This window comes from Anolis sagrei, chromosome 4, assembly GCF_037176765.1.
Source record: "Anolis sagrei isolate rAnoSag1 chromosome 4, rAnoSag1.mat, whole genome shotgun sequence".
NCBI lineage: Eukaryota > Metazoa > Chordata > Lepidosauria > Squamata > Dactyloidae > Anolis > Anolis sagrei.
Window position 1 is genome coordinate 79,931,579 of NC_090024.1, and position 13,695 is coordinate 79,945,273.

Genomic DNA, 13,695 nt, shown 5'->3' on the forward strand with positions numbered 1-13,695 from the left:
TCAACATCTATACATATAGGGGAAAAGAATATAAATGAGGAATGATAATACAGCCTGAAAAAAGGAGGGGGAGGGGACAAGGACATGGAATGCAACATGCCTCTATTGGAGACCTAGTGCAAAGGCAATGACAAGAGAGAGGTGAGATGCTCCCACCACATTACTGAAAAGATGCCTTGCCAACATTTTTATGGGGAAATGTTTTTAGAGTGTATTATTTTCCCAGACAGTCTATTCCATTGTCAAACCGTTTCTTCAGTAAAATGATTGCTCCTAATATTTAGGTGGAATCTCTTGTAATTTGAATCCATGTGTTTATGTTTTAGTCTCTGGAGCAGTTGAAAATAAAGCAATCCGTTTTCAATTCATTGCACTGATGCTTCATGCCAATACAATAAGACAGAGTTACAAATGGTTTTCAGGGCATTTTTAAAATTCAAGAGTAACCTCAAGCACTCTTGCATGGCCTCCAAATATGTTTTAATTAAATGTGTATTTTGACACACACACACCCCTCTAATAGCTCCTACATCACAAATGTTTTCAAAGTGTGTGATCCACTGAATTGGAGTGAGGGAGGAGAGTAGAATGGAGAATAAAATATGGATACTTTCACTTAATTATTTAAGTGTGGTAGCACTGTATGAGCAACGTTAAATACATAAAGGATTACAAAGGAGTTCATTCCAGCTCGCTTAAAATAACAACATACAATAGGATATGTAATATACAGAACTCAACATAAAATCCACAGGAGGGACTTGAAGACAGTGCATGCCACAAGAAAATTCTGTGACTGGTTGAGGATTAAACAAACGAATGCATCCCTCCATCCTATTCCATTTCCATTCTTCTTTAGTTGTTCCAAACCCAGCTCTTCAGTTGCTTTCCAGCTATTCCTTCACTTCATTCTGCTCTGGCAATAGAACCATGTGATACATTTCTTCCAGTGGCAATATTTCTACTACTTAGACCTTTCTGTGTTATTGTTATCTTCCAGAGGAAAAGTCATCCAGACTAAAAATCTGATGTGGAAAATTAACTTGTTAAAGTTTAGGCTTAGTCTCAGCTTTTACTAGGAAAATTCATGACAAATGAATTACAACAGTTATTTTCAAGATGAGATTGAGGGAAAGCAAAACTTTTATTCCCCCTCACCCCACTGCAGGGTGGCTACATTGTGCAATTAAAGTGATATCAGACTGTACTGACTCTACAGTGTAGATGCATCCTAAGTGCACTGTACTCCATCATCATGAAAAGGAAATGGATTTACAATGGAAGTAGGTTTGTTGGGATTTTCCTTATGATTGATCTGTTCACTTTAAATTGTTGTCCAGATGAATGCTCCATCTTCAACCAAGAAGTGGAAAGATAAATTTGTATTGTGGAAGATGGCAGAAGATGGAATAGCAGTTCAAGAGCATACATCTGGGATAGCCTTGAATTGTATAATTCATTTTACTTTCTCTTAAAGTTGAAGTCGTTATTATGCAAAACTGCATATATGTTTATTTTGTAAGAAAGTGAAAATTAAGGATCTGTGTAGTTCTGCACATATATGATGGCTAACAGCAAAATTATTTTTATTCATGTTAAAAAAACACAATAGCAGCACGTCTTTCAAGATAAAGTGAGTCAGTTGTTTTTCTACCCGAGGCTGAAAATCCCTAACAGTAAAATTTCCACAATAATTAAATTAAAACCTGGAGTGTACTGCCTTTTTGTCATATCCAAAATCAGCTGTCTGAGGTGGCTGCTTCTTTCAGATGATTGATGTGTAAATGGCTTCCTTCTTTTGGTTGAGGTTTCCTGCTATATAGGGTTTCAGTGGCTGAAAAAAAAGCCACATTGAGGTTTTAGCAAGAGTTTCAAACCTTCATATTAAAAAAAATTAAAGAAGACACAATAGTAGTCGCAGATGATAAGAAGTAAGACTGGAGAATCTAAAGCAAGCAAATGAACTTCCTTGGGAGAAGTTGCAGTATACAAAGGGAGAGCAGAAATGAGATAGTGGTGCAATATTTTAAAGAGAATGTGTATAGAAACAATCCCCACCCACAATTTCAAACCTGTGAATGACTTACTAAGGTGAATTACTAAAAAAAGACCTACAACCAGATCGAAGTGAAATGTAAGAATCAGTGGACTAAATAAAGCAAAAATAACTGGTCATAGGAAAGATAGCCTTAACTGATTAGAATAAGAGACAAGATCAATAAGAATAATAGAAACAGTGAATAGAAAATGAAAAATATTTCAGCATATAAACAAATATTGTTTACTCAATCATGTCTCATTATGCCATAGGAATTTCATATTTAATGTTCTATTCCACAGGCAAAGAATAAGCAACCTTTGAGTACTTGCATTGCAGCAGTTTAGAGACCTCTCATTTTTAAATGCTTTCCCAGTAGAAAGGTTCTCTGCTAAGAAGAATGTTGGCGATATGGGATAGCTTAGCTGCCTTCTTCACACACATAAACAATCCCCACCCACCATTTCAAACCTGTGAATGACTTACTAAGGTGAATTACTAAAAAAAGACCTACAACCAGTGTCTATGTTTAATTTAATATTTATTTTGCTAAAATACGTGTATCTTTCTATAATGAGATCTCAAGGCAATGTACTGTACAAGTAAAAAGAAATGTTGTTCATTCGTTCAGTCGTCTCCGACTCTTCGTGACCTCATGGACCAGCCCACGCCAGAGCTCCCTGTCGGCCGTCACCACCCCCAGCTCCTTCAAGGTCAGTCCAGTCACTTCAAGGATGCCACCCATCCATCTTGCCCTTGGTCAGCCCCTCTTCCTTTTACCTTCCACTTTCCTCAGCATAATTGTCTTCTCTAGGTAAAAAGAAATAGAAGTCAATATTTAATGAAGTTATCTGTTTTGCATTCTGAAATAGTACAATTCAAAATATTAGTTCTAGAGCATATAAATGTGAGATAAATTGTCTCATCAAGCACTTACTTCCTTTTTCTGTTGCTTAACAATTGCATCTAGAGTGCCCATAGGTGATATTTTCCCAAATAAAGTGATCTTTATGTGATATTCTTGAACAATTTAATTAAGCTATGAGCAAATGGAAAGCTTGCATTTTTTAAATGATAGTCTAAGAATATATTATTTACATCTTACAACTGTCCTGTTAAAAAGTTCATTCAGATATTTAAGTAATCATGTTTCTCATTACAGGTCCAATACCTTATTATGCTACTGAATGGTCATTTTTCTAGTTATACTCCTTTGCTACCAAGCTCTGCTTCTATTAAATCAATCCCTTTCGGGTTAAGTCATGTATCAAATGTCAGAAAGATTTCTTATTTTCTGCCTTTTAAAGATCAAAAATCAGTATTTCTTATTCTGGGTTCTGAGAATTCCAGAGTGACACATGAACAATTATACTAATGAAATGAACATTTATACTAATGTTTTCAAGGTCACTGCCTTGTGTTAATTGGCTAGAATTGTGATAGCTACATTTTAGTTGTTCTGGCAATGACTTGCAAACATGGGTTATTTCCATTTTAATGGAGGAGATGCTAAACTTGACAAATTATCTTTAACTTTCTTAGTAGAATTCTATAGTTTCAGTATTGTTTGTCGGGCTTACATCGATTTGTTCTGCAGTTGAGTAGATGGAAAAATATGGTATGTGACACTGATATGAGAGTAGTCATTGAAATGTTGGATGTGGGAAATCTGAGTTTGTCCATTCAGCCATAAAACCCGCTAATTGACATTGGGCCAGTCACCTTTCGGCTTTATCAGCCTCTTGGGGTGACTGGGTATTTGTAATATTACTCCATTTTTGTATTTCACATAATAGGGAACTTTTACAGTTTTGTTTCAGTTTCTACATTGCTATATGTAGAAACTATTCCCAGGAGAATTATAGTTTGTGTGAAAGGGGAAAGATATGATTTATTGCTGATATACCCTTAACTATGCTTACTTCTGGTATATTCATTAAAATCAATACATTCTTTATGGCAATTCTGTGTGCATCATTTAACAATATCATGTATTTGAAAAGGCTGTATTTGTTTAAGTTACTTTAAGATTATAGCCCCAAGGCTGTAGCTGGCAGAATGACAGCGTGAGAACTCATTAAACAAAGTGATCGCTGCAAAAGTTTCATTCCATGTTAATTGCTTTCCATATTAACTATGACTCCTGGCTGAGCTGATCATTTGCATGACTACATTCTGACCCCAAAGCATTCTTCTGGGTGCACAAACAGCCCGCCATTCCTGTGCTGGAATGGAAACTATTTCATAATGGTTTCTTGGTGGGAGCTGTTATTACTTGTGATTTTTTAAAAAACAATTAAGACTCTTTGCCAAATTATAGAAATAATCACAGTTGAGTAGATGGAAAATGATATTTAATTATTTAATTTTAATTATATTTCTGTTGGAATGTTGGATGTAGGTGTTACTTGCTGGTTTAATTATTTTAAAAGGAACTTTTTCCACAAGAGTAACTTTTCAGGGTAACACATGATAGAAGTAAGTGATTGAAGCACACTGTGTTCCTGCCTGTTCTTTCATGCTTGGGTATGTAGAGTTCCTAGTCTTCTTTTTTTGTGAGAGATTCATCCCTAATTCTTCTTTAGCCAAAAGCACCATCAACTGGTGGACTCCAGCATGCCAGGGCATTCCTTCTCCTAACACCAATGTCTGTTTGCCCTACACTCCAAAATGAGAGGTTGGGAATGAGCCAGAAAGCAAAACTTTGGCAGCAATATGAGAGAAGTAGTAGAACCGCTATCTTAAATCTTGTGTAGGCATTGTTACATGTGCAGTCACTTTTAAACTTTCTCACGTCTAATATACACATACAATGCATACCCAAAATGAGTATCATGGTTTTTCTTTGCTTTTTTAAAGAACAGAGCTCTGAAGTAATGAGGCAGAATAATTTGTCTGCTGGTTGACCTCTATTAACCTATTCTTGATTTATCCAGTGCCACATAAGAAGCTGCAAACACAGCAAAAAGGCATACTTTCTGCAACAGAAAGTATGCTCCTGTGAAAATGATTTTCTGCTTTGCAGTAACAGAAAGACAGCAGCAGTTTGTTTGCAGGAGAAGATCTGAGTCTTTTATTCTAAATATTGTTTTTCAGAGGTTGTAGAGTACTATTTAAGTTCAAATATTCATGTGTTCCATAATCTTTCTTAGGTTGTGAGTCTTTTTAGTGCTTTGTTGTCTCCTCTGCGTAGCATTAGCAACTTTTCAAAGTCTTAAAAGTCTTCCTTAGTTTAACTATTTACCTGAGATCTTTCTACTGGAAGCTTGGATTGTATACTTGCAAGGGGCAGTGCTCTACAGGTTGGCTTGACTGCTTTCCACCATTATAAAAATATCACATTACCATTAGATCCTAGAAAAGGATTTAATGCCCATGAGAAAATTCTATAAAAGCAAGACCATGGCACTGTGCAGGGGGCATAATCTTGGCTGTTCATGTGAGTATGGTTGAAGTCATTATTATAACAGGAATTGCAGCTTTCTTCAGCAGTATATTTTCACAGAACATTCTCTTTATCACAGAAGAATTCCTGTTGATTCTGCATATTCAAAGCAATGCATGAAATAATTGTTTCTATTACCTGTCAGAAAATAGAGATTGTTGTGTGAAAACATGCATTTTTGTGTAGATCTGATTGAACTCTGACCTGTGCAATTTCCATGCTGTGGTTATAATGGTTTTAATCTTACAACTTCTGAAAGAGCATTTAACACCTATGTTCTTTAGGGGCTTGGGCAGTTGTAGGGTAAAACCAAGAAAATCCTCAGTCCAAATGAGGGTTAAAGAGCATACATGGTCGAAGGCAATCCAGGAGCAAAGCCAGAAAAAGCCTCAGAGACAAAGGACACAGTCAAAAGCTCCCTTTAAGAACTTACATAAGTCTTGTCTAAGAGAAAATTAAGCAAGGGTGCCCTGATCTAAAGGAGAAATTCTGTTCCAGCAGCTCCTCCAGCCAGGAACTCAAGATTTGAAATCACACCCACTCATCAGTTGCAACTCATAACAGATTTCTGAAAGTAATCATCCGCATAATGAAATCTGTATAGCCAAGAAGCCCTTTGCCACAGTGAAGGATATTTCCTGATCATGAACATGTTGGCTTGCTTTTAAGGCATTACCACTCCCCGAGGCTTAGTGACCACTTTATTTCAGGCTCTTAGGAGATCACATTAGCGTTAAAGACTGAGGTTTTCATCTCCCTATCGCCCGGTTTGCTCATACAGAATTCTGGGAAATGTAGTTTAAGTAAGCCAGGACCTCCCTAGCTGAAAATTCTGAAGGCCCTGTCATAAACTACATTTCCCAGAATTCTGCATGAGCAAACAGAGTGATTGGGAGATGAAGGCCTCCATTCTGTAATACGAATATGATCTCGTCCTCAACCAGCATGACACTTCATTGCCAGGGATGAACTGTGAGTCTGAATTAGAGATAACATGTAACCTCTGTGCTGTGCTGTTTTGAATATAATAATCAGTTTCTGATGTCTGGTTGGCATTGGCAGCCCAAGGCCCAAGCAGGAGAAGGGGGCACCTGGGCATACCCATGCCATTACTGTGGAAAAATTGTGGTAGGCAAAATGCAATTCAGCATACATGACCTCAAGAGTTGCTTCCAAAGTCAGGATACTTTTTTCTTTACTTGATCCCATATTCTCATATTCAGATTGTACATGTATCACTAAAAAAATTTAGGATTAGTAACTTCTCAGAACTTAATTGCAATAGTGTTTTCTAGCTTACTATAGAAGTCTTTATTTATGATGGAAAATCTCGCTTCATTAAGAATAAAATGTTGCAAAAAAGACTTTATGTATGAGAGAAAGAGAATGAGAGGGGGCTCAAGAGAGCAGACTTGAAGAGAATTAATACTAACACTACTTGAATATTGGTGTCATGCTATTTCTATTAGTACAGATTCATGGTATGCATAAGAATGTGCAATAGGGAAGACTATACAAAAAGGTCTGATCTGCATTGTTCATAAAAAAGTTGCTTTTATGTCTTGTCATTTTATTTTATCACTGGATATACCAGCTATCCTTTAATGATGTACTTGCAACATTATTTCAAAAGTTTGGTCACTGAAGAAGGGACTTTTAATGAGTGGGTGCTTTATTGATTCATTTAAAAATGTATTTGCATTTCATTGTGTTGTAGTAGTATTGCTTGTTTGTGTTTTCATAACATAAGATAGAGCATGTGTTTTGAGTCACCCAATTGTGTTTTGGATCACCTTAAACCCCAGCATATAGAGAAAGGCAGGATAGAAATATTGTTTTAAAAATAAAAATTTCAGTGAAGTGCTAAATAATAATTTGGTAGCAATCATTCATACGCCACCAGAGGTAATTATTAACTAAAGGAGTAACCAGAACTTATCACAATATTACAACATTGGCTGCTTCATTTGTATTAGCCTATGTAAACTTTGCACGGAATGTCACATCTTCCCCAAAAGAGAAACCAACATTAAGCCTCATTTCACTCACAAACTCATTTACTCTAGGATACAATATAGCTAATAAAACTAATAATTTCTTTAAAAAGAGAACACTTTTAAAAAAATTAGTTATAAAAGGATATCATGGGCCATCTCATCCAACTTTCTGCTCAATGCAAGATCTTCAGCTAAAGCATCCCCAGTAAAGAACTATATTCACTCTTTCTGAAGTTATCCAACGAAGGATACCTCACTACCTCTGTAGAAAATTAGTGCCACTGCCAAACCATCAAGAAGTTCCTTCTAATGTTTAACTGAAATATCCTCTTCTGCAATTTCAGACTATCAGACCTGGTCCTATCCTCGAAGGCAGCAAAGAACAGGCTTATCCCCTCCTGTCTATGAGGGTTCTTTTTAATACTGGTAGCCAGATGATGTTCATTTTCATGGTTTCCTTCTTTCTGTTGAAATTGTCCACATGCTTGGGGATTTCAGTGGCTTCTCTGTGTAGTCTGACATGGTGGTTAGAGTGATCCAGCATTTCTGTGTTCTCAAATAAAATGCTGTGTCCAGGTTGGTTCATCAGGCGCTCTGAATTAGTGTGCAGTGCCTTTCATGTTCCTTGATTCATGTTTGGGCTCTGTGTTTGGTGAACATGAACAAAATCAACAAAATCTGGCTACCAGTATTTTTTAAAAAAACACTAAAATCAGGACAATAAATAAAGAGCAACACTCAAAAAGCATGGGAATTCCAGACAAGAATCAATCAGAGCTAGCTAACACATCCCAACAAAGGATCCCCCAGGCAGGAAACAGCCAGATTTTGAAAGTACAAGGCCATTAAATGCTAATCAAGGTGGCCATTTGCAACATTCACACTTGCCTCAAGCAGACGAGTTCTTTCTCCCACCCTAGACATTCCACAGATATATAAACCTCAAATGTCTAGTTTCCAACAGACCTTACAACCTCTGAGGATGCCTGCCATAGATGTGAGTGAAATGTCATAAGAGAATGCTTCTGGAACATGGCCATACATCCCGGAAAACTCACAGCAACCCAGTGATTCCAGCCATGAAAGCCTTCAACAACACAGTGATGAATGTTCATTTTCGAAAAGAACATATTTTTCTAGAGCAATAAATATTAATCCTAAACCCACTAGAATAATATTGCCCACAAATACATATAGAGTATACTATTTGTTCAGGCACTAATAAAAATATTTTCATTTTTTAACGCTTTCTACTTATGTGGATGATAAACAATCCTCTTCTGGCACTGTTGGATTTCCATTCCACAGGAAACAACCAAAAGTAAGTGGCCTTCTTATCCTCCTTGTTCTGCCAGGACACAGACCATTTGCTGTGTTCACAATGTTATATAACATGTCCAAGTATTCGAAAGCTATATCCACTCTGTTCCGATTAATAATGTGATTTATGGCAGTTTCTTGTATTACCGTTACACAATAGGTTTATAAAAATGCAGATCAAAGTTGGGAATTGGGTAGAAAAAGGCTAGTAAGTAGTAAAACAGTCCTTTGTGTTGCCTGGTTAATCACATGAAAGTCTGATTCCTTGACAAGTTGACAGTCAAATATGACTAAAAGGCATATTCAGCAGATCTGATTTAACAGATGGATATACTAGAACTAGACTATTAGTAACGGACAGTAAATGTAGATGTTTGTAAACAAAATAAAAGACTTAATATTTTATGGGTCTTGGTCCTAAATATTTGGATATCAGTGTACTTCCTCAATACACTGTTCTTCATAGGTGAGCCCTTTTTCCCTTTTCTGGTGCATCAGTGAGGGGTCGAGCAAATAAGGAGCCCCATTGCACCCCATGTTTTGCACCTGAGACAAAGTGCACCCTGCATTTCCCTTGTGGTTTGACACTGCCACAGACTGCTACCTGCCAGGTCACTAGATTAACCCACTGCCTATATATGTGGTATCACATCAAAAGAAAGCTACTTTTCCTGCTGAGAATGAAGGTAAATTTTAAGATTCTAGTACCATATAGAAATTTGAATAGTGAAACATTGAGTTTAAAGGATGTCTTTTTAAGACCTGCAAGTATTACCTTGCTAATCAAATTGGTGTAAATACAGAATTGAAAAGTTTTTATTTGAATTTTCTTATGTAGGTGTTTGCCTTCGATTACTGCTTTTGGTCAATGGATGAATCAAACACTGCAAAATATGCAGGTATATATTTTGTTACTTGTTTGCTTGGCTGAGCAAGTAGTCAGACAAGTGACTGAGGAATAAATGGTAGAGGTGTGAGATAGGCACTCTCAGTATCTTCTGTCCTGAGAGCCTGTTACCTGATGATTGCTGTTGCTTATTGTGTATCATTGAAGGCATGATTTGTGCCTTCTTGCACTTAGAAGTTTGCTTGTAGTCTTTATGTATCTGCTACATTTATCTGTCTCCCCTCTCCCCAATTGAAATCATTATGTCTCTAGATGAGAAAGAAACCATGGGATATAGAAACCACCCAGATCATGTTGTTACCGCTCCTTAGAATCTTAGAAGAGAAGTATTATAAGAAAAAAATACTTAAGACACTTGGAAAGCCTGAGAAATTAACATTGACTGGCTTTAATGAAGGTGTTATTTTAAAAGGCTGCCTCTAATGAAGTAAGCTGGAGTAAATAAAAGTTTATGTCAAATCAAATTTATTAGCTATTTTGCTTTTCCTGTTATTATTGAAATAAGTTAGAATAGTCATAGATTCAGGTATTGATTTAATTATTTAAAATATTGCTGTTTTATTTTTATATATGGGTTTTGTTATTTACAATTGAGTAGTTTTCTTCTGGTGGACATATTTAATATTTAAAGTTTTTGTTTCTCTTTTGTGTATTAAATGTTATAGGTCAACAAGTAGTGTTCAAGTGCCTTGGAGAAGGAATTCTAGAGAAGGCCTTTCAGGGATATAATGCTTGCATTTTTGCCTATGGACAAACAGGTGAGATAGTGCTATCTTTCAAGTGAGGCTGTTTCATTGCTCCAGGGTTTTGCCATATTCCCACATTTGGAGAATAGGGAACAAGTCACTAGTCTTTTTTCTCCAGCATGAACTTCACCTTTGGATTCACTTCTCTCAGTCTCAAGCATTTTGCCATGAACTATGGCTATATGGAATCTGTTCTGAGGAATGCTATTTTTCTTATCTAAATGAACAATGTCTTGGACCTCTGGTGCAAGCCTAATATAGAATGTACCTAATGCCTAGGTAATTGTTCTCTCAAGGTCTCCAGAACAATTCTGTGGTCCACTTTCAGCAGAATTTCCAGTAGAACTTTCAGCAGATATTGAAAATAGAACTGCTGTGGAGGCCTAAAGAGAACACTCTCTTTAGGTCCTCCTTCATGATTATATAATTTTCAAAGGTCTTTGCATATAACTGACAATGCATGCAACAAAATTGTATTATAAGCATGCCTATTGTACAACAAGAACAAACTACATTATGATTATAATTACAAAATGTAAAGCTTACCAAGTAGTATACAATTACAGATAAATTGCACTGTGAATTCTGATCAATTTCACAGTGCAATTTATTTGTAATTGTATACTGTTTGTTAAGCTTTTCTTTTTCACCTTTCATGTATTTTAATTGTGTGATACTTATTCTGCTTTTTAGAAGTATAAATGGTTTGAGTTCATATTCAATGTTTGCATTTGGGTTGCTAGTGAATTATTCAGCACTTCTAATAAGAAACTCAATTAAATTACTTGACTTCCAGTCCTAGCACACCATACAAGTGTGTTGGAGAATCAAGAGATAATCTCTAAAAAGATTGCTACGTCTTTCAATGCAATTCTGTAGTACCTTCCAGAGAATGCATACCCTAGAATCACCTAGAAGACCTAACAAATTCCTAGGGAGACCATTTCTCTCAACCCACCCCCCACCCTTTCTTTTCTAAACATGGGTAAGTGAAATTGTGAATATGATCTGTGAGGTTATGGGGTTCTTGTGGTACTCTAAAATGCTCATAGTGATTGTGGGTAGTATAGAAACTTCTTCCAAAAATCCAAATAATGTTTAAAGTAGATGTTACTTTCCTATATTTATTCTCTTTCAGGCTCAGGAAAATCCTTCTCAATGATGGGCAATGCAGAGCAGCTGGGTCTGATCCCTCGCCTCTGCTGTGCTTTATTTCAAAGAATAACATCAGAAGAAAATGATTCACACACCTTCAAAGTTGAAGTGTCCTATATGGAAATCTATAATGAGAAAGTCAGGGATCTCCTAGACCCTAAAGGGTGAGTAATTGTTTTCTGTTACTTAAGATGGGTAAATTGAAAATAGGAATGTGTGCATTGAGGCTCAGATTATAGCTGTAGTCTTGCATTCTTAAATATGGCTTTCCTAATTCATGTGTAAAGCAGAGAAAAGCAATATTAAAGGAGTGAAAGGATACAAAGGTGAGAGGAGTCCTGACTTCTGGGTACTCTTTGGATTTTAAAATATCACCCCATCCCAATTTTATATGTGAATTGACAGAATGACATTTAATCTCACAAGTTTATGCCTGTCCCTTCATGTTAACGTGGATCTGACTGGACATGTTGGGTAGAATCTTAGATCTCATCCCTACTGTATTTCCTAGATGAAGCTGGGATAAGCCCTGAAACAGAAAGGAAGCAAACAAACAACAAACGGTAACCTTGGCCTAGGGAGCGACCAAATCCCAGCACTACTTTCAGTCCAACACTAAAGTTCATTTCAAATATCAGTGTTTTATAAAACTTCGTATGTTTTATATGCATATGATGCATGTGTGGTATTATCTGTGGAGATATGATAGCCATGTATAAATATGTGAGAGGAAGCCACAGGGAGGAGGGAGCAAGCTTGTTTTCTGCTTCCTTGGAGACTAGGACGCGGAACAATGGCTTCAAACTACAAGAGAGGAGATTCCATCTGAACATTAGGAAGAACTTCCTGACTGTGAGAGCCGTTCAGCAGTGGAACTCTCTGCCCCGGAGTGTGGTGGAGGCTCCTTCTTTGGAAGCTTTTAAGCAGAGGCTGGATGGCCATTTGTCAGGGGTGATTTGAATGCAATATTCCTGCTTCTTGGCAGGGGGTTGGACTGGATGGCCCATGAGGTCTCTTCCAACTCTTTGATTCTATGATTCTATGATTCTATGACTATGAGATTAGTATAGGATCTTTGTAGAGTTTGCTTGTTAAGAAGATGTTTTCAGGGTCTGACACTGTATGTCACCATAATGTGTGGTTGCTGGCCCTAGGCACATAATACTGCAGTTCCTACATTGCTAGCATCACACATGGCAAAGCTTAGCAAGCAATACAGGTCACGGAGAGATGTCAGCTATTGTCAAATTGGAGTTGACCAGGGTCAGTATAAAACGGATCAGCATATAGCTGAATCTTTACTTCTTATATTTTGCCAACAGATTTATTATTTGAGCCTTATTTGACAACATTAAAGTAAAATGTCATTCCTTTAGAGCAGTGGTTCTCAACCTGTGGGTCCCCAGGTGTTTTGGCCTAAAACTCCCAGAAATCCCAGCCAGTTTACCAGTTGTTTAGATTTCTGGGAGTTGAAGGCCAAAACATCTGGGGACCCCAGGTTGAGAACCACTGCTTTAGAGTTAGCTCTTGTCATTTAGATGGATGCCCTTCAGAAATGATCATATTTTTCCACAACAGACATTTGTCTTAATAATTAGCATTTGCTGTAGAGATACGATATTTGCTCTTATTGCTATAGCACTGGTGTTTTGGTAACCTAATTTCTGTACAATAATAGTAGAGGACAGAGTAGAGGACTAGGCTCTTGTGAGAGAAGCTGTCAGTGTTGTTACAACAGTCTTCTCTATATTCCCTTTAGTGTTGCAGCTGCGAAAGTAAGATGAAAACGGAAGTGACTTATGTGTGATGTTATGAGAAATCATGTTCTATCAATATCTGTAATAGTCTTTGTTTTCTAATAAATTAATATTTTCCTGTTAACAAAGATTTAATATATTGCTTGGTGATTATTGTTGAATTTTAAATTATGATAACTTTTTCTTTCAAAGAAGTCGCCAGTCACTCAAAGTTCGTGAGCACAAGGTTTTGGGTCCATATGTAGATGGTTTGTCTCAGCTAGCTGTTACTAGCTTTGAGGTAAGTAAAAAATAACTACCATATCTAGTGAAGTTAATGTATTGCGAAGG

At 36.8% G+C, this 13,695-nt stretch overlaps 1 protein-coding gene across 10 annotated transcripts in view; it reads left to right on the forward strand.

Annotated features, from left to right (window-relative positions):
- The window catches only part of KIF13A (kinesin family member 13A), an 84,170-nt gene that overhangs the window by 18,373 nt on the left and 52,102 nt on the right, over nucleotides 1-13,695 (forward strand). For 9 of the 10 annotated variants that reach the window (XM_060774874.2, XM_060774876.2, XM_060774878.2 and 6 more), the window contains exons 3-7: nucleotides 8,789-8,801; nucleotides 9,639-9,699; nucleotides 10,373-10,465; nucleotides 11,592-11,772; nucleotides 13,558-13,645. In XM_060774874.2, coding sequence (XP_060630857.2) covers nucleotides 8,789-8,801; nucleotides 9,639-9,699; nucleotides 10,373-10,465; nucleotides 11,592-11,772; nucleotides 13,558-13,645 — 436 coding nt within the window. The remainder of the gene's footprint in view (nucleotides 1-8,788; nucleotides 8,802-9,638; nucleotides 9,700-10,372; nucleotides 10,466-11,591; nucleotides 11,773-13,557; nucleotides 13,646-13,695) is intronic. The other variant, XM_060774875.2, reaches the window with a different exon arrangement.